This window comes from Acomys russatus, chromosome 23 (assembly GCF_903995435.1).
Source record: "Acomys russatus chromosome 23, mAcoRus1.1, whole genome shotgun sequence".
NCBI classification, from domain to species: Eukaryota; Metazoa; Chordata; class Mammalia; order Rodentia; family Muridae; genus Acomys; species Acomys russatus.
This window is the reverse complement of record NC_067159.1, coordinates 52,050,050-52,073,951: the sequence shown is the minus strand read 5'-3', so window position 1 is coordinate 52,073,951 and position 23,902 is coordinate 52,050,050. Positions and strand designations below refer to the sequence as shown.

Below are 23,902 nucleotides of genomic sequence, written 5' to 3'. Positions count from 1 at the left end.
GAGATCTCCATTTCTTGTGCCTTCTCTTGGGCTCTTTACCTTCTGCTTGTTTGTTTAGTTCAATTATGATGTATTTGATTTTGTTTTTATCATATTATATATTCTGTTTATTGTTATATCATATTATAATTTCTTAATATTCTGTTTCATTTTTAATGAGAGACTGAGAAGAAGTGGATCTGGATGGGTAGGGGGGTAGGGAGGAACTGAAAGGAATAGATGGAGAGGAAATTATAAGCAGATATATTACATACAAAAAATGTCTATTTTCAATGAAAGGAGAAAAAGACTGTGAAAATTTGCCTGCACGTGTGTGTACTAACTGTGTGTAGTGGGCTGAGGGTATGGGTCAGTAGTCAAGAGCATTTGCTGCTCTTGTGGAGGACTTGGGTTCAGTTCCCAGGACTCACTTGATAACTCAGATCTTGCAGCTGATGTTCCAGTGGCTCAAGCAGCCTCTTCTGGCTTCTACAGGCGCTTCCTGCACACATGCGAACATACAGATGCAATCTCTCTCTCTCTCTCTCTCTCTCTCTCTCTCTCTCTCTCTTTCTCTCTCTCTCTCTCAGAGCTTTTTTAAAAAGAAAGAAGGAAGGTAGGACAACAAGGTAGGAAAATGAAAAATTAGAACATTGGGGAGAAAAAACTAAGTGGAACTGAGGAAAGAAATAAGTGTCAACAACTTGCTAAGATTTAAGTTTTAGCATCACATTAAAGCAATCAACATAAAAGACAAAAAAAAAGAGTTTGAAAGGAACACTGGAAGAGTTGATAATGTCTACTGAAAATCTGGGGTAAGTACCACCACTCACCACATTGGGGTAAGTACCATGCCACTTGAAGCCTTAATATAAAAAAATATTAAAGATCTAAAAGCTGTAGAACTTTGGAGTGAGTGACCTGACCCTGGCTTCCATGATCTACACCACACTTGAGAACTGCCAGCAGTCAATGAGACCAGATCTGGGGAAGCAGTTTTAATTTGCATTTCTCTGAGGCCTAAGAGTGTTGAATTATTTAGTTTTTAAGCTTGGTAATTTATTAGTTTGTTTGTTTATTTCTTAAAATTGCCCATTCAATTTTAGCCCTTTCATTAATTTTATTTTGTTGATTAACTTTCATAGTTCTTTATGTACTGTAGATATCTATCCCTGTTTGATGGTATAGATGACAAAGATTTCCCTGTTATGTTGGTTGCCCTTGGCTGTGCTGATTTTGCGGTTGCTGTGTAGATGTCTTTGTATTTCATGTGATAGGTTTTCATTTTTTCTCAACTTCTCTGTTTATTTCCTGTGCCACTGGAGCCCCTTTCAGAAAATCCTTGTTTATATTTATGCTTATTCTTTTACAGTTTAATGCTACATGTCTTACACAAAAATACATTTTAGGCATCATAGTTCATTTTTTAGCTGACATGTGCTAAAATACAGCACATACCTACATGCACATTTTGTATTCTGCATCTATTTAATGTTTATTTGATGTTTATCATTTTGATAAACATTTTTTCTTAATCTGGTAACAAATCACTGTGATCAATACTTTTATTTAGTCCCAGTTGGAATTATGCTTGTGTCTTTGAATGAATATTCCCTCCACATCTGATGTTATGGGTTATTTATTCTCAATCCTTGCAAGGCTGCTGTGACATTGTCTGCTGGTGCCCTACTTCTCTGTGCCTTGTGATTGCATTCTTCCAATACAGTTCTAGCAGCATCTGCGTGCACTTTAGATAATGACAGAGACTGCTTTGCAGTTGGTTGTATTTATTTACTTGTTTTGTGTGCAGGTGTGTGCGTGTGTAACAGCATGCGTGACAGAGCCTGTGAGAAGGTCAGAGGACAACTTGCAGGAGACGGTATGTTCTCTCCCTCCACAGCATGGGTCCTGGGAATGGAGCTCATGTCATTGAGCTTAGTAATTGATGGGATCCTTTTTTACTTTCTTACCAATGGGACCGTTTTGCTGGCCATGAATGCCACTTTAGGAAGTGTATCACTTTTCAGCCAGAACCAGGACTGCATTGTTTTCCCTGGGTTTTTTCATTATAGAGATGTTCCACGCTAAGAAAAGATATTTATACATGTGTACAAGCTGTCCACGTAGCATCCTTCCCGCATTTCCTGTCCCCACCTGGGAAAGCTGTTCTTCTCACTGACATTCCATGCAAACCCCAGACATTGCTCTACCTAATGAATGTTTTCTGCAGGGAGGGAGCCAGTCTCTCACCTTCATTCTCACACTTGCACAAGCCCTGTGTTATACAAGTGTTATACTTTAGACATATACAGAAACTCCACATGCACACCAGCCTTCTGCACTTGCTTGCTTTTCACACTTTCTTTTTTACTTCAAGGGTAAATATTCTCTCCTTTCCTATACTTACAATAACTGTGCATCAAAACACAACCAAAAGCCTGCTAAATGTATAATTAGTAGAAGTATAAAAGCAAAACTAAGAAACTTGTTTTGGGATAAAATAGCTTCAACATTTTCCTAAGTCTTTTATTGTAGACTAAAACTTGTACACACACCTCTTTCTGTCTTAAAATACCCTCAGATATCTGGAAACTCCAAAATTTTGATTAAGCCATTATCTCAATATGTCTATAAAAAATAGCTAATTTCTTTTCAAAGGTATTGTGCTGTAGACATAGCTGTAAAGGCTGTGCCGTCCTGGTTATGTCCTTTTACTAAGAATATGTTGGCACTCATCGTTGTTAGAAACTCATGGTGCCCCAACACTGAGTTCTGACTGTCCCATCTATTCTTAGGGAATATGGAGCTCACGTTCCATGCCTCTGTTCTTCTCGTGTGCAAAAGATTGTGACATGGAGCTTAATAAATGTTAGTATGACAAGATATAGTGGAATGCATACCTATTCTTACCTCAAAACTGAAGATGTATCATATGGAAGTACACTGACTATGATGTGTTATAAAAGCATGTAGTTCTTCTGTTTATACAAATTTCTACCACAGCCCTTGGTAGGTTGTCACAGATTTGTTCACTCTATAGGTTAATATTTTTAATAAAAAATTTATTGTGTAACTCAGTACCATGAAGACTTTGCAATGTCTCTTCTTTGCTAATAGAATCATGTTCATAGCATGAACATCTTGCCTGGTCCTACAATTAATGTGTTCTTCAATCAGGCATGGAGCACTTGGGGCTTCTGAAAAACCTCAGATGTATTTAATTTCTAGTTCCTATTTACTGCTTTTTATAGCTTAGTTTATTCCAAAGAAAGTTACGTTGTGCAGATTGCTCAGACTCTTTATTGGTTAATGTTGAACACTTGCCTTCTTTCTCATTACTAGTTTGGACATCTTGACAAATCTAATTTATTTTTCTGTTCTCAGTTTCAATGTCATTTCCACTTGTCATACTTCTACATTCTACAGATTCAGTTGCATTCCTACTCTTTATAGCACCATTTCAGAACCATCAATACAGATCTATAACTGCCTCCACCATACACATTCTATGTCAAAGACAATTGCTTGTTTATATTTTTAGTCTAGGTCCATGGGGAGGCATTATTCCTAACCAACTACCCATGACTAAAGAAGTCTTGGAACCTAGAGGAAAACCTACTAAGGTACTCTCTAAATACTTATATTTATACCCATGGATAATTATGGTTCTTAACCTTCATCAATGAAGCTTCTTTTACAGCATGTGTAGAAATGTAGAAGGATAAAACTGGTTAAAGGGCAGAGAACAACTCATCATGGGTGCACAGCTTCAACTGATACAACTTCAAAACAACCTCCACATCTAAGGCTTAGATAAATCACAAGAGAAAGAACAGAAACGTTGTGAGAACCAGAGGACTAGGATGTCTGCTGAGAGACTGTGTCTTCCATATAAGATAGAAAACTACACCTGTGGAATCCCAATAATATAGTAGACTATCCAAAACCCAAGAAATTGCAGCAGCCTTTGATGTGCCAAGATGAATGAAAGAACACCCAAAAGGCCCCATCCCTAGGTATAGAACTATAGGCAATTAAGGACAACTGACAAAGAAAGAGTTCATCCTCCATAAAAGTAAATAAGTGGTCAGCTCTAAAAAATATGCACACAAGAAACAGCAAATAGGGTCAACTCAAGAGGTTGCATATATTATTATTACTGATATAAATATACATACATATATTATATATATATATATAATTCCATATATAAAGAAAATGTTGCAGCTGTAGAATAGCACACCCTTAGGGAAACAAATTTTCACCACTTCTTGTTTGAATCCATTCATCTGTTCTCCAAAGACAAAAGAGACCCTCAATAGGAAAGGCAGTATGCTAAAGCATGCCTTGGAATTAAGGAACAATACTTATTATCAACCTCAGTAATGATAGTGATAAGGATAATGATGATAAAGGTGATCAATGAATACCTCTTCAGTAACAAGATGATTACATAAGATGAATCCATTACTGTTAAATATTGTTTGCTTGGAATCGCGTAAGCCATGTGTTATGTGACTTGCTTAAAACTGACTCTTGTTATATGGTTAGCAGTTGTGTCATCACCAAAACGTGTATCTGGTACTTCTAAAAAAAAGAATCTCATTGTGTGTTTATCACGATGTATGATGGTTATGACACTGGAAAGAGAACAGCTCCTATTCTGAAATCACTTGGCATCTGTATAGCTGAACTACATATTTCTTACTGACACAATATGAAGATTGCAAAGATACATAAGAAATATAAAGTATCTATTTAAAGATGAAAAATTCAACAAAATATCTTCATAGTCAACATGCAATCCACACTTTTCAGTAGCTGAAAATGTAATGCTTTGATCTTAATTTTAAAGACCATATTAACACACCTACTGAAAAAGATCTTGAAAGGAAGAAATTTACTCTTTAGCAGTTTTAGAAGACATTATAAACTCAGATAATGACTACTAAATTAAATGAATGTGGAAATTTCATTAAACAGAAATGGCATTTAAGTTTAACACATTTTTAAGAAGACAAATAAGTCCAATTATGTTCAGAATGAGAAGAAATTTCATGTCACAGAACCTTTGGGTTTTTTTTCCTCCACACAGGGGAATATGTATATATGTATGTATGTGGTGTGTGGTGTGTGTGTGTGTGTGTGTGTGTGTGTGTGTGTGTGTGTGTTTGTAGGCAGTGGGGTCAGAGACTACACTATGTATTAAAATGTGTATTTTGCGAAAAAGTCATAAAAATCATGATTGTCAAAGGCCCAAACCAAAAATTTATTGATGTTATTGATGATAATCATGATGATAAAAGTATTTAAACCACAGAAAGGCAATGGTGTCTATAAGTGCTACAGAACAATTTGCAGTGATTAGTGGGAAAGCATGTTGATATATTGAAAGCAACATTTTGAAGGTCATTCAGCTATCAGCTTTCCTTAATGCTGTTCAGCTAAACACACACTAAAGAAATCTATGCTTATTTATGGAAAGTATTTCGTAGTGCTTGTAGAATAGTATATTACAAATTCTGGCTGTATGTAAGAACAGAAACGGCTGATCTAATGCACCATTAAGCAAACTGCATCTTTGCTGTACATTTTTTAAGCATTAAACTAATTATGATGAGGTTTGGATTTTACTATATCCTGCATATTTAATCTTTTTTAAGAGCCTATCAAATTGAATCACGAGACAGAACTTGTTTATGCTATAAGCAACAACATGCAATATTAACAAAGCACAGTATTCTAGCTTAATTAGAAAAAGTCCATGTGATCTTAAGTACATTTAGGAGTATAGCACCACATTGCCCTAATGTGAAGTTAGGATTTAATTATTTTTGAAACTAGTTTACATGACTTGCAACATTTTTTCTTTTTCTCCATCTCTCTGGACAGTTCTTTCACTAATGAGCTACTTAAACATAACCTCTGTTGAGGATGATGGAGAACAAGAAAGAGGAAATGAGTCTTGTTGGGAGGGAGAAACACTGGTGTATATAATCACAGGCTAGAACTAATTCCAATATGATTGTTGGGTGGCATTCATCCAATCCAATCAAGGTGTTCATTTGATCTGGTCAATTCTCTGGACTATACCTTACAAAGAGCCCTTCTCCCGGGCTCTGGCCTCAATCGTGATATTTATGGGCAGAATCCGCTCATAGAGAATATTTATTTTAAAATCCCCCATCTCTGACTCCTTCTCCCCTTCTCGCCTTCTTTCTACTCCTCCTTCTCTCCATTTCTCTCTCTTCTCTATGCTTTCTTTCTCATTATATACCTCTTTCCTTTTGTCTCTCCTTCTGAGAGAATCTGAATTGGGCAGTCATCCTGAAAATATGCAACCTTTTTGTTTTTCCTTCCACAAAGCATTCTGATTGCAATTGTGCACCACCATGACACAACTCTATATCCTACTGTTAACATCAAACTTGCATTTAGGTGGTTAAGTATTACAGAAAATATCTAAGACTCCAATATAGACTGGACTTTGTGAGCTGCCAGGCTAGTAACACTCTTCTTTGTACCTGGACTTTCTGGATTGATAACAGAACATTATTTAACTTTCAAAACAAAAAAAATAAGATTGAGTAATCAATATCAGTACCCAGAATACATTTTGACATAAGAAGTTTATTCTTATTGGTAGGTTAACTAACCTTCTTTTGAGTCACACAAGCTTAACAGTATAGATAAGCAAGTTCATTTCTGGAGGACAGAAAGGAGTCACCTGAGAACTGATTCTCACAAGCCATCACAAGAAAATCAGAAGTATTTACCTTCACAGATTGTGACACCATTTCCAGCGAAGCCCTGACTGCAGAAGCAGGCTTCCATGCCATTGTGGATTTCACACTTGGCATTTGGGAGACACGGTGTCTTGGTGCAATTTTGTGTGTAGGAACAATTCAGCAAAGTGGAGAAACCCACTAAATAAAATCAAAACATAGACCTTGTTAAACACAGGAGGCTTCCTCATTACTGTGTTGAAGACCAATACTCCACAAATGCTCTTATTTATTTTCATCTACACAGATGAGTTACAAAAAATTTCCCAATGACTCATTTAGCTAAATCTCAGCAGAAAAATGAGTAAACCTAAAGATTAAGGCCATATCCTAAATTTCAGTAAAACTAAAAAATAATGGAGGAAAACCCATGAGGTCATCCTGTCCCGGAAATCAGTATCACTCCACATTGAGGTGAAGTGGTCGCTTCCAAAGGTATTGCCTGACGGCAGAGCAGTTCTCCTGCTCTGGGAGCTCCCCTTTCCCCTCCCGATCCAAGGTAAATTAAGTGTTTGGGTCTCTACAAACTACAATAACTTATTACTCGTCCTATCTAGGGGAAGACATACATGCACATCTCTTCTCTTCCCCTGGTGTCCTGCCCTTTTTATGATAACAATGTCTTTTACTGTATCTTGTAATAGGAGAAATGAAAAGAATTCAACACACTGTTCGAAGATTGATCCCAGCCACAGAACGTCTGCCCAACAGGACAAACAAAATTGTTTTGAGGACTGTTAGGAAGTGATAAGCAAAATCATAGGCTTTCTTTTTATTGTCTTGTCCCAGGCCCACTTAAGAGCAAGCTTGGCAGAGAACAGGGATGAGTCACAGAGCCATTGTTCAGAGAGCAGTCCTCTTAGATAAATTGTCCTTATCTGGTACCAAGAGATCCTTACACAGTCAATTCTAATCCCAGCCCCACATAAGACTGTATGAACTTCCTAGACACGAATTAATTTGCCTTCAAAGAAGTGATTTATTATCCCTCCCAAGCATCACCAAAACAGGGTTTTAAATGAGTCCAAAGTCCAGACAAGTGGTAACCTTCGAAATACCAGGGAGTTTCTTTCAGGTTTTCGCGGCTTAGAGTTCCCAGGTTCCTAGGGGTCGCTCACAATAAAGGTCTAAGTCTGAGGCTGAGGGGACTTTCGGGATTTCTCCAGGAAGAAGAAAGTGCTAATAGCCTTGGGTCGTGGGTTGCGAGGTCCAGAGTGGAAAGGCCAAGCAGAAAAACATCCTGTGAAAGCCGGAGTCAATTTTCCTTGGAGACCTTGCCAGACACACTTGACACTTCAACCCCAGCTAGTGAAAAGAAGTAAGCCCGGTTCCCTGCAGGTGGGCGATCTGCTGCCTCTCTGGCCCAGCCCAACTCACCTACAAGCAGGAGGAGTCTCATTGGAAGCAGCTCAGATGAGGGCTCAAGGCAGCAGTGCGGGTCTGTCCTGGAGCGGGGCAGGCACGGCTGGGTCCCGCTCAGTGCCCTGTGACGCACAGCTTCCTCCTGTCACTTTCCGGCTTCTTTTGTGTGAATGTGTGCACGGCCCAGAATCTGCAGGCCAAGTCTGGCAGCCAGGCCCCTTCACCCAAACAGCGTGGGCTCCAGTCCCAGCCTATGGCCACACGCTCCCTGTAGGACTACAGATAAGGAATCTCTGTGGCTTCGTTCTGCTCCAGAGACTGTCCTCAAAGCGCAGCTCTCAGTTCTGACAGACCTACTGGGAACTTCTCCTGGGATAGTGTGCAGCAGAGAGCATGTTGCAGCGGTCCTCTGACTCTATTCACTGATAGCCGTCCTAAAGTGAAAAGAGGACAAGATGACAGCTGGAGTCCAGGGTTTCTGTAGCGCTTTGTCAGTGCTCAGTTTAAACCCTATGGAAGATTCAATAGCCCTGCAATAAACTGTGGCTAAAGAAAGAGTGAAAAATAAAGAAACAAATAGTAAAGGTTAGCATCATGGATAAGAAATATGGAAGCACAAAATGTTCTTTTCTCTGTTCCAGGTAAATGAAAGTACAATTCACCATTGCACCCTCACTCATCACACTCCCAGGACAATTTGTGTATCATATCCAATCTCCTTTTACTTGTTTGTACAGTAATATATTACACAAACGACTATCTTTCAGATTGGAGAATAGAAATGGCAGAAAGATCATAAGAGCCAGAGATGGCCCATGGCTCCAAGGAAATGGAATTTTCCAGGCCCAAGACCAATGCACATGTGAACTCATATGGACTGAGACAGCACACACAAGACCTATGCAGGTTCAAACCAGACGTGGGACCCAGAGTTCCACCCCTCACCAAGAAGCTGCTTGCATTTTATGCCCATTGGGGAAGGGGAAATCAGTTTTCCCCAGTGAATTGTCACTAGGTGGGTATCAACCACATCCAGGGCAGTCCACGTGACCAAGAGTTGCCAACACAAAAAACACTATATATTATTTTGTGGGATTTTTGTTTTGTTTTGGCATTTTTGTGTTATTGGTTTCTCTTAGTTTATTTGTTTATTTTTGTTGTCATTTATTTGGGTGGGGAAGAGGGGAATGGAAAGGTTCTGTAAGGAGCTGGAGGAGGAAACTCACGCTCACATTTTAAAATAAATAAATAAACAGCTCAAATGGAAAAAAAGAATGAATTCTAACTTAAAAAATTAAAAGTATCTTGCAGAAAAACTAATTTATAGTAATGCAAAATAGACACACATTTGCCTGATGTTGGGACAAGACGATATATGGACTACAGAATTGTGCAAAGGGAAATCTGGGATAACCGGATGTGATACACCTTGTTTAAACTGCTGGTGGCTTGAGTGCATTTGATTGCCAAAGTTTATCAAACTGCATGCTTAAACATGGTGTACACTGTTGTGTGGAAGCTAAAGAAATGGTTCCCTTAAAGCTGTTGTAAAGCACAATGTTACAGGCCAAATGACCCCTGAGGATCTGCTTTTCATAAGGAGCATCTTCCCATAATGAGCACCAGTGTCCCTCAGCTCCATGGATTACAACGATGATGAGTAGCCATTGAAACCAGTCACTAAGGTGCAAGAGCTATGGATTTATAACCTTGTCCTTCACAGCACTTCTGAGACTCTTCCTGGGGTAGTCTAAAGTGAGCAAAACAAAGAAACAAGATCCTGAGTGATCCCACCACATAGAAAGAAACTGAGGACCAGAATGTCATGTGACTTCCATCACAGTCCTACAGCTGGTCCAGGTGCTCATCTGGATGACAGCTCAGGATAGTTTGCTCCACACCCACATCATCATAGCCCCTGACGGTGTTGCATTCATAGCACTCTCTCTGTACAGTGTGTCAAGAGAGCGATGGCGTCAAAGAATGCTGCTGAGGGAGTTTGGAAAGGCGCCTTAAGTGATCAAATTTCATGAAAAAGTGTTTATAAATTGTGAAAAATGACTCTTTGTTCCCCTTTTCTCTTTTTAAAAAAATTTTTTTTTCTTCTTTTTCTTTTTCTTTTTTTTTATTAATTTATTCTTGTTACATGTCAATGGTTATCCCATCCCTTGTATCCTCCCATTCTTCCCTCCCTCCCATTTTCCCCTTATTTCCCTCCCCTATGACTGTTCCTGAGGGGGATTACCTCCCCCTGTATATGCTCATAGGATATCCAGTCTCTTCTTGGTAACCTGCTGTCCTTCCTCTGAGTGCCACCAGATCTCCCCCTCCAGGGGAGGCACCAGAGTACGTGAGAAAGTCATATCCCACTCTCCACTCAACTGTGGAGAATGTTATGACCACTGGCTAGATCTGGGTAGGGGTTTAAAGTTTACCACCTGTGTTGTCCTTGGCTGGTGCCTTAGTTTGAGCGGGACCCCTGGGCCCAAATCTGCCTATCATAATGTTCTACTTGTAGGTTTCTAGGACCCTCTGGATCCTTCTACTTTGCTATTCTCCCATGCTTCTCTCATCTAAAGTCCCAATAGGATATCCTCCCCTCTGTCCCAGTTTCCTGGTAAGTGAAGGCTTTCGTGGGACATGCCCCTTGGGCTAGTATGCAGATATAAGTGAGTATATACCATTTGATTCTTTCTGCTTCTGGGTTAACTCACTCATTATGATCATTTCTAGCTCAATCCATTTATCCACAAATTTCAGGAATTCCTTGTTTTTAATAGCTGAGTAGTATTCCATAGTGTATATGTACCACAGTTTCTTTATCCATTCTTCTAATGGACACTTAGGCTGTTTCCATGTTCTGGCTATTATGAATAAGGCTGCTATGAACATGGTTGAGCAAATTTTCTTGTTGTGTGCTGGAGCATCTTCTGGGTATATTCCAAGGAGTGGAATAGCTGGGTCTCGAGGAAGCCCTATTCCCATTTTTCTGAGATAGCACCAGATAGATTTCCAAAGTGGCTGTACTAGTTTGCATTTCCACCAGCAATGAAGGAGTGTTCCTCTCTCCCCTCATCCTCGCCAGCATGTGGTGTCGCTTGAGTTTTTGATCTTAGCCATTCTGATGGGTGTAAGATGGAATCTCAGAATTGTTTTGATTTGCATTTCCCTGATGACTAAGGAGGTTGAGCATTTCTTTAAGTGTTTCTCAGCCATTTGATACTCCTCTGTTGAGAATTCTCTGTTTAGTTGCAAGCCCCATTTCTCAATTGGGTTATTCGGTTTGGTGGTGTTTAATTTCTTGAGTTCTTTATATATTTTGGATATTAGACCTTTGTCAGATGTAGGGTTGGTGAAGATTTTTTCCCAGTCTGTAGGCTGTCGCTTTGTTCTCTTGACAGTGTCTCCTGCTTTACAGAAGCTTCTCAGCCTCATGAGGTCCCATTCATTAATTGTTGACATTAAGGCCTGGGCTGTTGGTGTTCTGTTCAGGAAGTTGTCTCCTGTGCCAATATGTTCCAGGCTCTTCCCCACTATTTCTTCTAATTGACTCAGTGTCTCTGGTTTTATGTTGAGGTCTTTAATCCACTTGGATTTGAGTTTTGTGCAAGGTGACAAATATGGGTCCAGTTACATTTTTTTTTTTTTTACACATAGACCTCCAGTTAGACCAACACCATTTGTTGAAGATGCTATCCTTTTTCCATTGAATGGATTTGGCTTCTTTGTCAAAAATCAAGTGACCATATTTGTGTGGATTCATATCTGGGTCTTTGATCCCCCCTTTTCTCTTTTTAAGCACTGGATAGTAATGGAGGGGGAATTGCAGGATCCTCTGAGTGATGAAGGAATGGTATGCATAGAGTTGAAAAAACACACAGGAATTTCTTGGACAAGAAGTGCATGCTGGCACTGGGAGACATGGACAGCTTCCTGAAAGAGCTGGATGAAACCAGAACGATCCTGCTGATGTGGAGTGGCCACGGGGGATGCCGTGGCTTGGATAGAATGTCTTTGAGACAGAGGGCCTGGAGGTTTTCTACTTCCTCTAGGCGAGAGAGGTGAGTTTCTTCACAAACACAGGAAAGCTAGGGCAAGGACTCACTTAGGAGGGAAAAAAGAAACAAGCGTGGCCTCGTGTGTGATCAATGCATGTAGTGTGAGTTTATTAGGCCAAGCCATTAACCTATAATAATTTACTCCATCTATCTGTCACACAAATTTAACCTTTGTTTTGTCCCAAAGATAACAGAAGATAGCAAAAATTTTGAAATGTTATTCTTGCATAAAAATCAACAAAGGCAAATTAAAACTTGAATACTGTATAAAATGTGTTTTCTCTCTGTTTGTATATTCTTATTAAAATCTGGAAGCTTATTCAGACTTCAAAAATTATTTCATACAAAGGACACAGAGTGTTTAATGATGCTTGCAGTTTTAGGATTGCTCATTGTAAGATCAGAATCATTTTAAAATGCATTGTTTGAAGAAGTCTGTATTGTGTGAGGGGATAGATGGGAGTTCGCTATGTAACTTTGAATCCATTGTCTTTACAGTACCTCAGAAAGACACTGAGAATTTTCAATAAAAATATTTTGTCATTGAATGATTAACGTATTTTAAAAGCAGCAATTACAAAAGAATTATGTGTGTATGTGTGTGTGTATGTGTGTGTGTGTGTGTGTCTGTGTGGCATTATGTGTGCCTGAGTGGGGTGTTACTGAAGGCTAGAAGAGGGTACCTGGTGCAAGAATAAGGTGCCTGATCCCTCTGTAGTTGGAGTTTCAGGCAGTTGTGAGTTGCCTTTGGTAGGTGCTGGGAGCTGAACCTCAGTCTCTTGCAAGAACAGTATGTTCCCTTAACGTTGGAGCAATCTCTCCAGCCTCATGTTTAACTTTTGAAGACAGCAATCGCCTAAGATTTTTACTTTCCTTCAAATACAGCACATGAAGAGAAGCCAGTTATGAGCTTCCTGTTTGATTGTGGCTTATGTGCACTGGTATACTCTACTTCAAAATGTGAGGTCTTAGGACTTTACGTTAGTTCTATTTTTTAAATTTAAATAATTTATTCAGATTACATCTCAATTGTTATCCCTCTATTTTTAAGAGCTAAAATTAACAGAAGAACCTTGAGACGTTCCTGGGAAGGTCAGACTTTGTATTGGAAGGCATTTGCAGTGAAAGTCTGGGCTTAGCACTGCTTCATGCAGAGTGGACACACTGCTAACTGCCAGGTGCAAGAATTACACAGAAGCAAGAACACGCACCTATCAGAGGACAGTGTATAACACAGTGTGGTACACACTACATACCAAACACCCAGCTTGTAACATGCAACACACCGCAGTGTAGAGCATTAGTGCACAGTGGATGTGAAGACCCCCTCCAATGCTGTGCTTACTGTTGCCACAAAGGCCAGTGCTAGGAATACTGTGCCCTTCCTCAGGCCTTTGGTTGGCTAACCTTTTCCTTTGTGTAAATCTTGTGACTGGATTATTTCCCAGCTCTGGGATTATTGCTCTAAACATTAGTTATTTTCTACCAATCAAGTTTGCTAAAGTTAGTAAATTTTTGTTTCCAAATTATGAATTGAAGTAATTCCTTATGACTTCACATCATGTAATTCCTCGCGATGCTCATAGAACACAAGTTCCTATGGAGAGTTTTCCAACATTGTTCAATTAGCATCAAAGGTAACACTAACAGGATCTGGGGTGTGACTTAGTTGGTAGAATGCTTTCCTAGTGTGTGTGAAGTTTTGGCTCAAGCTCCAATGCTGCATAAACCAGATATCCTAGCACAGGTCTGTAATCCCAGAACTCGAGCTGGAGAGAGCATCAGAAACGCAGCATACTTGACTACATTGTGGTTTTTGAGGTTAGTCTGGCATAAGTGAGACTGTCTCAAATAGAAACCTGGACAATGGACAAATGCAGCATTCCCAGTCTACACTTAGCAATCACTCTATAGAAAAGCAAAGAAAGAGGGAAAGAGAAGTATGTGAAGTGAAGACTAATTTTATACAGCATAATTAATATTTAAAAGTTTCAAAGCTTCAGTAGTGTCTCAGCACCCACAGCACATGACGACTCTCAAGAACGGAGGAGGACTGAGGTGACACAGTGAACTTGTCTGTTTAAGGTTCCTTTCAGCCTGGTTTCTTGGAGCACAGAGATCAGGGGAGTAGCTCTGTAGCCATTTCTTTCCTACATTAAATCAGTTATGGCAGTTATGTAATTAAACAATGGTTGGTTGCTAGGTCCTGGGGCACTTGGGACACTGAAGCAGAAAGAGTGGCTGGAGTTGTAGGCCAGTCCTACAGAGTGAGTTCCAGGCTAGCCTGCTGAGATACCATTGTAACCCAGGACCGAGGATGGCAGAAGCAGTGACTCTCACTGACGGGCTGAATAAACAAATGCATCTATATAATAATGTGCTGTAAAACGCGTTCAAATGCTATTTTTTGGTGGGGGGGAAGATTAGCTGGAAATACCTGCCTCGGGTGTCTTCAATGTTCCAGAGGCATTTTATGTCACTGGGACTGCAAAGGCCTATTTTTCCCCCAATTAGTTAAAACAACAACAATAAATAACAACAATTTCTCCCAAAGACAGCTCAACTTAGTTACCTGGACAGAAATTCATAGTTCCGAAATGGGATGTGGGACTCTTCTTTCCTCTTTGTATCCTATTTAATTTATGAACTCGCAGAGAATAAGGAGATAGCACAATGTCCAAACCTAGGCACTGCACACGAGTCTTTAGACAGTGTGTTCATAGATGGTAACCTATTGAATCTGTGTAAATGCATAATTATCAAGAATAGGACTGAGGAGACATCTCAGCTAATAAAGCTCTTGTTAAGGAGCGAAAATGAGAATTCTGACTCCAGCACTCATACAAATGCAGAGGAGGAGTGAGGTCCAACTAAAAATCCAGCACTGGAGGAGAAAACAGGATTCCCTGGGGCCAGTGGCTAGGAGACTGGATGAAGTGGTGAGCTCTGGGTTTAAAGTGAGAGACCCTGCCTCACTGCGTAAGGTCAAGACCAAGCAAGGAACACACCCAACACCAAACCGCTCTCCATGTGTCCAAGCAAACATGGGCCCACACACATGCAAACACAAATACACATGCACACCATTTCCCCAAACATACAAAAATTATGGTGTCTTAATATTTATTTGGGCTTAAGTATCAGCCAATTTTTCATCCAATGAGGAGGTAATTTTATATTTAAAAGAACATTTTTAAAGTTGATTTCCTGAGTGTGAGCAAGAATATTTGCCAAGTTTTTAAAACATATTTTTATTAATTTATTCATATTACATCTAAATTGTTATCTCATCCCTTTTATCCTTCCATTCCTCTCTCCCTCCCATTTTCCCCTTACTCCCTTCCCCTATGACTGTGACTGAGGGGGACATCTTCCCCCTGTATATGCTCATAGGGTATCAAGTCTCTTCTTGGTAGCCTGCTATACTTCCTCTGAGTGCCACCTGGTCTCTGCATCCAGGGAACGTAGAGGTTCTCAGTACAAAGCGCTCAGAACATCTGGAGATTTTCAGTGCTGCATGGAAGGGAGGGGGCCAGAGTTTCTGCCCAGGCTTGTCCTTTCATTGTTTTGCGACCAACTGTCAGCAGAATCACGAATATTTCCACTATTCTGAGTAACACTTGTAAATGTCTCTATTCTGCATGGCTAGTTCTCCCTTCAGGCTCCACTTCTGAAGACTTATGAACCTTATAAACGTAGGAACAGTGCCTTATAAACCAGACATGGAGAAGAAGGGAAGGTAGAGAGAGGCAGAGGAAAGGGGGGAGGAGGAAGAGGGAGGGAGAGAGACAGGGGAGGGGGCTGCGAGAATCACATCTATGCTCATTATTTGCCTTTTATCAGACTTCCAAATTGTTTAATTACTTGGTTTTCCTTTGTTTGGATCTCTTCCATGCCATACAAACATTAAACTGACCCCATCTTTTCAAAGGGCACCACTTCTGAAACAGACTCCACAGTGAAACAGGTTTTCATCTAATAGTCTATACATTTTAACTCTGCTTTCCACGTGTCATTGTGCTTGTTCATTCACAGTTGATTGCTCTGGTTCATCAAGTCACTCTGAATAATATCTCCATCAGGAGGCACGAGTAATGTAAGTCATCTCTTTAGGTTTTCAATGCAGTGTATGTTAGATTAAACTCATTTACCAATGGGTTCTTCAATCGCTAGCTTATTTTATCTTCTCATAATTCTCCAGAATCACTCATTTATTTCAGGAAAAGTAAACATTATAAGTGATTAGGAAGATCAACTAACATCCATTGTTGATGATGAGCACATGAAAGATGCACACCATAGCTCAGAGCTTCTGGAAGCATCCGTTTTAGCTTCTCATCACATAAGGAATTATCTTTTTAGACTTACTCTTTCTGCTTTGTCACACACATTTAATCTTGGCCAAGATTTAATTTTCCTTTAGAACATGTTTTATGAATAGCGTTCTGGGAAAGGATGTTGGCTTAAATAAGAGAAAGTGTGTTGAAGGTCTAAGTTGCATCAACTGATAATCTTTTGCACTTTATCTTATTTTTAAGTTTTTTTTTTTAAAACAATAGGCACCGAGTTCTTAATTTTCTTCATTTCTCTGTCTATGATATAAATAATCATAAACAACACCAACTCCATTATTGTAAATAATATTTTACCCATTCTGAAGTAATTAGACAATTTGAAAGTCGTTATCTAATCTTCCAAAATTCTTGATGCCATATGATATTATTTGTACATAACTCACAAGTTAGGACCATCAATAAGGGGCTGTCATGTAACTTTATTTTACTACTGTATATTTCAGATTATTTTATAAGCCAGTTGTACCATTTCTCTAAAATGTTTCTATAATTTACGCTTTCCCATTTAATTATATTGTATAATCATTACTCTAGTAACTTACTCTTGGTCTTTGTCCTAGTCACATAGTATGCAGTTCAGTTTATCTTTATGTTTCTTTGCTGTATGATTAACACTGTTGTATTTACTCATTCACAAGGATGCTTCTAGGGCCCAGTAGGAGTTCCAAGAGCATGTCCACAAATGAACTTCTGAGGAGAGGAGCAGGACATGAACATGGTTAAAAACTGCATCTTTTCTATGGAATCTTGTTTGTGAAATAAAAGTAAAATTATTTAAGGCATAATCAGTAATGAGGGGAAACAATAAAACATTATTTTTGTGATTCAGTATGATTGCCTCTGCTAGGACGTTTTTATTTATTTGGTTGAGGGTTCAGCTTCTGTTCCATTCCTGGCTTGTTCATATCAAGCAAGTACTCCACCACTGAACTATATCCTCACTCCTGAGAGTTTTTTATATGTGGAATTCATATATTTACATACTAGCTTCTGAATAAAATGCATAATTTTAAGACAGAAAGATTTCTAAGTTACATTGGTAGTTAGCTATGAGTTTAATTATAGAAAACCGAAGAAAGCTAATTTATATCCACATAATTGACCCTTAAGCCTAAGGCTGAGAATCCATTTTAGAGTGTGTTCATCATTTTGTCTAACCGAGTTAGAAGACAATCACAGACTTCTGACATAAATAAACATTTCCTTAATCTAGGCACTTCATTTTTAAAAATCTCTATTAATAACTATTGCAGTGCTTTTTAAATTTTTATTAAGTAAATATCCTAATATTCCCATTAAGATACTAATATTGTTAGTACTAGACAGATTTATTGTTAATTTTATTTCATTAATCTCAGTATTCAGTCATTAGCAACATATCTTCTCCTGCTTCCTCAAATCCTTTCATCATTTAGCATGAAATTATTTTGCTTGTAGTTAAGGAAAAGAGCGTTTGAAAAGTTTAAGAAAATGTCTAACACTGTGTTGTGAGTCCTTTGTTCACGGACTTCCTTTTTTTTCCGTTTATATTTCTTTCTTTCTTTTTTTGAAAGCTGAGATTAATTTTATGCACCACTTTTACTTTGGGAGCTAAAGTTGATAAGGTTGATTTGTATAATATTTAAGTGACGCCTGTTGCTTACCGTTTTCTTGGTCCGTTACCATAGCATTTGAAAGGCACCATGTTATTATGGTCTTAAAGGTTGTCCTGGAAGTACATTAATTTTCTTCCATTTGCCTCCTGTCCTTGTCAGTGGAATGGCTAAATCTTGTGTTTGTTTTGTTGTCTTCTGTTTTCTGAAGGACTTATAAGGCTGTCAAAAGTCAGGATTAATTTTGTGCATATGTCAACATAAAATCCTCACACCTAACAAACAATGCTATCTGAATTTAAAGTGTGCTATTTAAAGATTTTATTGAAGTGTAATATGCTACTCAAGTAAATCTGTTCTTACCTGAATTTTTGTAATTCCTTGGCTCTGTCAAGGACTGCAGTTTTGAAGAAGTGTAGATGTGGTAAAGAACTTACCGAATGCAATTTTAAATAAATAGTATTCACCTTGCTTTGTAATAATCTACCATTCAAATATAAAATCACTTAATCATTGAATTATATGTAACCATCATTATCCAATTAAAGCAAAAATTACTTAATATATTGGGAACAATATAATGTCAGACACTTATTTTCCTGAACTTTATGTCTACTGCAGCCTGCATTATATACATCAAGCACTGATTAATTCTGTATTTTTCATCAGGTGAGTGGCATGAAATGAATTTTCAGGGGACTCCCAGATGATTAGTAGTTTCAAAGACAACTATTGTCAACAACTGGCACTAAAACTAAGATTCTCAACGTTCAAACTGACTGATAATGTTCTCTAAAGCTGACAAGACTGAATTCCTATTTAGCCTAACATAAGGGAAAGCAAGGCCCTGTCTCTCAGATGCTACTATTGAATTTCTGGAGATAATAAAGACATCTGAAGGGCACCAGATACCCGGGCCTTCTCTGCTGTTGGCTGTTGGCTTACATCTTACCACAACACACAGACTGGGTAATTTATGGTTAACATAGGTTTATTTCACTCATGGTTCTAAGACATGATGATGACCTTCCTGTTCTCAGAGCCTCAATGCAGCCCAGGGCATAATGAAAGGCAGGGACCATGTCAGAGACTTGTTCAATCAGGATTTATGGTGGTAAATCCTGAGGCAGTAATCACATGGATTAATTAAATCATTCCTGAACATCGAGCCCGGATCACCCCCTTAAGGTCCTACTTGAACCTATCTCTTCAAACTGCATAATGAGGATTCAATCTCAATAACAGCTCGTGAAAGAACATGTTATTTTTAAGAGCATGAGGACTTTGGTTTTCTCTCTCTTCCTCTTCCTGCCTCTATCCTTATTGCTGTTTCTGTCTATCTCTCTCCTTCTCCTGGTGTTTTAGAGATAAGATATTGTCGCCTATCTCAAAACACCTTCCCAAAGGCTGGAGTTACAGACATGCTTCAGCCAGCTTACCTCCAGAGCAAAATTTTAAATACAGTAAAATTGATTTTATTTTCTTATTGATGATACCTTGAACTTGAAGCTGTGAACCTGGTCTCCTCAGAGAGTTTGTACTTCATAGTCTGCCCTGAAGCTTAGTAGCTAAGACTGAGTCTTGACTATTGAAGTGTTAGTACAAGCTTTGGATTTCAAGTTTGGAAATCTTAGATGTTCCTTTTTGTCTCTTTGTCTATTCCATTCTATTTCTTATGCCATGGCAAGAATTCGATTCTAGTAGTTATTTTGGATTTTGAGAAAGAGTTATGCCTCGCGATATTTACCAATAGTCTTTCTAAGAAGTGCCAAGCCAAAAACAGTGTCTCTAAATTTGCAGATGTGGCTCCTCTCAATCTTGTAGGGGGAGACAATTTGCCCCACATTTGTTTGAGCCATCATTAATTTGGGGTATGCCTATAGGAATGAGTAAGCCTGATTCTAACTGGTTAGTTATCTCTGGTGCATCATTGGTTTGGATCTGAGGATGCTGGAGATGAGGACAGGGTGATGGGACTCCAAGGCACATGCTTTGCAATTCCTTTTACACAGAGGCACATTTATTGATGTTCTAATAAAACACACATCTTTGACCTGATTTGTCCTTGGCTTCTAGTATTATTAAAGTCTCAACAAAGGAAGTCAGAAGCTAAAGAAGGAAAAATTGGAAAAGACACAGTAACCAAATTTTGACCACAACTACAATTTAGAAAGTTAAACACATTGTTAGATACAAACACATGTACCTGTATGTATGGATATAAATATATGTATATATAGGTACAGTTTTGGAAACAACAAAGTAAACGTTTGAAATTATTAGTCTGTTTTTATCACAAGAATATTAATCCTAGGTGTAACAGATAGATATGATTCTACAGAAAGATAAGGTAAAATAGATAAGGTCTTCAAAAACCTCAGAGCATGTAAAGATGTTTTTATTATTTCAAATATACATTTGCTATGAGACAGGTCAACTCCTGGCTACACTCAGCTTAACTCAGAGGATGATGAGCGTCAAAGAACCTCCTTATGGAGATGGCTTCAAATGTGGCAAACAAGCCACTGGGCAAAATGTCCTCATTTCTTCCACAGAAAGAATTCTTCCTAAAAGTAGGCAAGCTTGGATGCAGACAGAGTCAACAGCCAAACTCTGCTAAAACAGGGTAAGCAAGTCCTCAATGGTTTCTGCACCACAAATATGTCTGTCAGATATATTGGGCCAGAAGGCTGAAGATGATGGCCCAACATTATAGGGAATTTTGGGAGACTGCTCAGGCAGCAAGCTGTCTCTGTCATCTTCTCATTTGGGAAGCTACTAACCTACACTCTTAGCATACTCATGTCATTTATTTTACTCCTTCTCAAGCGTCTGATGGGGTTGAAGACCAGAGAGTTTAGATTTACAATCAATCTTACTTGTTTAGGGGGTAAGAGTTTTTAGGTCTAAATAGATGTTTTAAGTTAATAGTGACCAGATATGATAGATATTTATTTGAATTCAGGATTTTAGAAGCATCAAGATAAGAAAGGTGTTTTCTTCAAGGCCATCAAACACAAATAGCCAAAACACTATGACTGTAACAGTTATATAATTTCTGATTGTTTCATGGCTCTTCTTGCTGGAGATAGTTTATTGTATATATGTGTAGTAATATAAATGTGTATGTAAACATATTTAGTTAAAAACAAAATTCCACTAAAAATTGAAATTATAACTTTTTTCACACTGACAAAAGTATATAAAATTATAATACTTAAAGATGTAATCTCATTTTTAATTATGTGTGTGCATGTGTGTCTATGTTTGTGTATATGCATTTGAATGTGGGTGCCTTAAGAGGCCAGGAGATGGCATCATGTCTTCAGGAGTCAAATTTGGTTGCGGGTTTGGGAACTCAATTCCTCTGCAAGAGCGGTACTGCAGTCTGAGCTTCTGAGGCATCTCTTCAGCACTCACAAAATGACAGTCTTTGAATTTCTATGAGTCTATGGACTAAAACCACGTAAGTATTTTCTGAGTAGTTTCTATGAGATAGTAGTTTAATGGTTTAGCCTTATCTATACAAATTCTTTACAAAGTTGAGCTTATAACAGACCCTTTGTCAGTGAAGGCTGAATATGATTGTCCTGGCTTGAAAGGACAAATCTGCTTTAAAGTTCCTCCAGAGCGCATGCTCCGTACACGTCAGTGAGCTGCGCTTGATCTTCTTCTCTGCGTGTTCTGCTTCATCTACTCAAAGAATGACGAACCTTCAGGACTTCAAACAAATTGATTAGGATCCTGTTCCAAAGGCTACGGAAATATTTCCTCAGAGTTGACATGGTGGCTTTGATGGATTATGAGGATAATCATTAGAAACTGGGAGTATTTATCGGAGTCACAAGAAAAGCATCCCAGCATGCAGAAGGTGATAACGTCGTCTATTATCTTAGTGCGATCACACAGTATTGTTTTCTGTAACAGAATCCCAAGCTTTGAGTGCAGCAAATGTGGCTTGTTGATAAGGTCTCACAGCCTCTAGGTAGTTCATGCCTTAGACTAATAATTTTGCTAGTAGATTTTTTGTTCTGACTTTCATCTCAGTTGCACGTACAGACAATGTAGGCTTACAGATGCCACTGGACTTGCTTTCAGGGAGTGAGGATCGCCTTTCTGCCTTTAAGGTTATTTTTTAAACTAGTATATCAATAGTTTCATTAGCCTATTCACTTTTTTTTTTTTTGCTTTACATCAACCTTTTCTTTGCATAAAATTATTTTGCAATTTCTAATACCCTAGTAAATTTTGATAACATTCATTTAAAACAATAGTCACTAACAAACATTAAGAAAAAATTTAAGTATACTTTTGAGTTATAAATAAAATAGAGCTTCAGTATTATGGTTCACAGAAAAGTAACAAGAAAATTATCAAAAACTGTTTCACACTATGGGCACACATTAGTGATAAAAGACACCATTTGCTCTGTAATTTGGAATTGCTTATGCCTTCATTATACAAGTACTGGTGGCTTAATTTGCCTATTTTGACATTGATTTATGTTTATCACATCTTCAGTTTCCATAAACATAACATATTCAGTATTTTCTTTCTCATTATTTTCTAAAAATATGACAAATACATTATATTTTCATGACATAAGTGGATTTAATTAACCTATGAATGATTTATAACATGGGAGAATATATGTGGATAATGTGCAAACACTATGTATTTTTACAAAAGGGCTTGAGCATTCATGAATAGTTACATCTAGGACACCCACGAAACTGGTCCACCAAGGGCACCAAAGATGATAGTATTGACTGTGTACTTGGAGTTAGCTGAAAGGGCATGTCTTAAGTATTCTTAGCACAGGCACACACATAAAAGGTCAATCACATGCACCAAAGGATGGCCATTTTCCTAATAGATTAATCAATCAGGAGCATGAAATAATTTTGTGTGCCTTAAATATGAGAAGCTTTTATTTTCAGTCACAGTCAACAAGACTGAAGTGTGAAGAAGTACAGAGGGGGTAAAAATCTATTCAATAACATCCAGCAGCGACGGACAGTTGCTAGATCCCACCTCAAAGCCTGTGACCCACGTGAAGATTAATCTGCGTTGTCAGTTTGATGGGATCTGGGATCAACTACAGAACATATCAAGGAAAATAGTTTCTAGGAAGGGTTAAGTGCATGTGGAGGGAAGACCTTTCCTCGGGGTGAGCAGCAGCAGTCAAGAAGATGCCGTCCTCACATGAGGAGGTCAGAGGAAGCAGTGCTGTCTGCAGCTGGCCTCGCCTCCTGAATGTTCCTCATCGCTGCTCCCGTCATCCTCTGCTAACACTGAGCTCCAGCTGTTTATGGTGCTTATAACACAGAATGAAAACGAAGGCTCTAGGAATCCCCAGACCTTCTGCACCACATTGGGACCGCAGAGGCATCCAGCCTCGTCCCCGAACACAGCCAGGTTCCTTGCTATGAAATAGAGAGTCCTCTATTATAGTGTGTATCCATTCTCCCAGTTCTGGCTCTCTAGATGACCATTCCAACTATGACTCAAATAATAGATTGTTTAGTATTGAACACGCAGTTCACGTACACAGATACGAACCTACAGTACAGCTTTTTATTCACAGATGTCTACATTTCAACGACATACTAGGCTACCGTCTGCTTCTTCACTCTGTGTCCTAACAAGTTGTTGTCGTGTTTTATGAAGTAGGCCCACCTCTTCCTGTCAGAGCAACAGGAAAACAAACTTCCTCTTTCCAGGAGTAGCCTGAAAAGGGAGCCAGATGCCTCAGCCAATTATTGTCAGGA

The 23,902-nt window shown here is 38.7% G+C and overlaps 2 protein-coding genes across 4 annotated transcripts in view; both read right to left on the bottom strand.

Moving 5' to 3' along the window:
- The window catches only part of Adgrl4 (adhesion G protein-coupled receptor L4), a 95,442-nt gene extending 87,077 nt beyond the window's left edge, over positions 1-8,365 (bottom strand). Inside the window, exons 1-2 of one of the 2 annotated variants that reach the window (XM_051166040.1) lie at positions 8,142-8,365; positions 6,756-6,905 (exon numbers count right to left, since the gene is read on the bottom strand). In XM_051166040.1, the coding sequence (XP_051021997.1) occupies positions 6,756-6,905; positions 8,142-8,163 (172 nt within the window). In that variant the 5' untranslated portion in view covers positions 8,164-8,365. The remainder of the gene's footprint in view (positions 1-6,755; positions 6,906-8,141) is intronic. The other variant, XM_051166041.1, reaches the window with a different exon arrangement.
- Fubp1 (far upstream element binding protein 1) overlaps positions 1-23,902 on the bottom strand; it is a 909,332-nt gene that overhangs the window by 808,133 nt on the left and 77,297 nt on the right. The gene's annotated exons all lie outside the window — the stretch shown is intronic.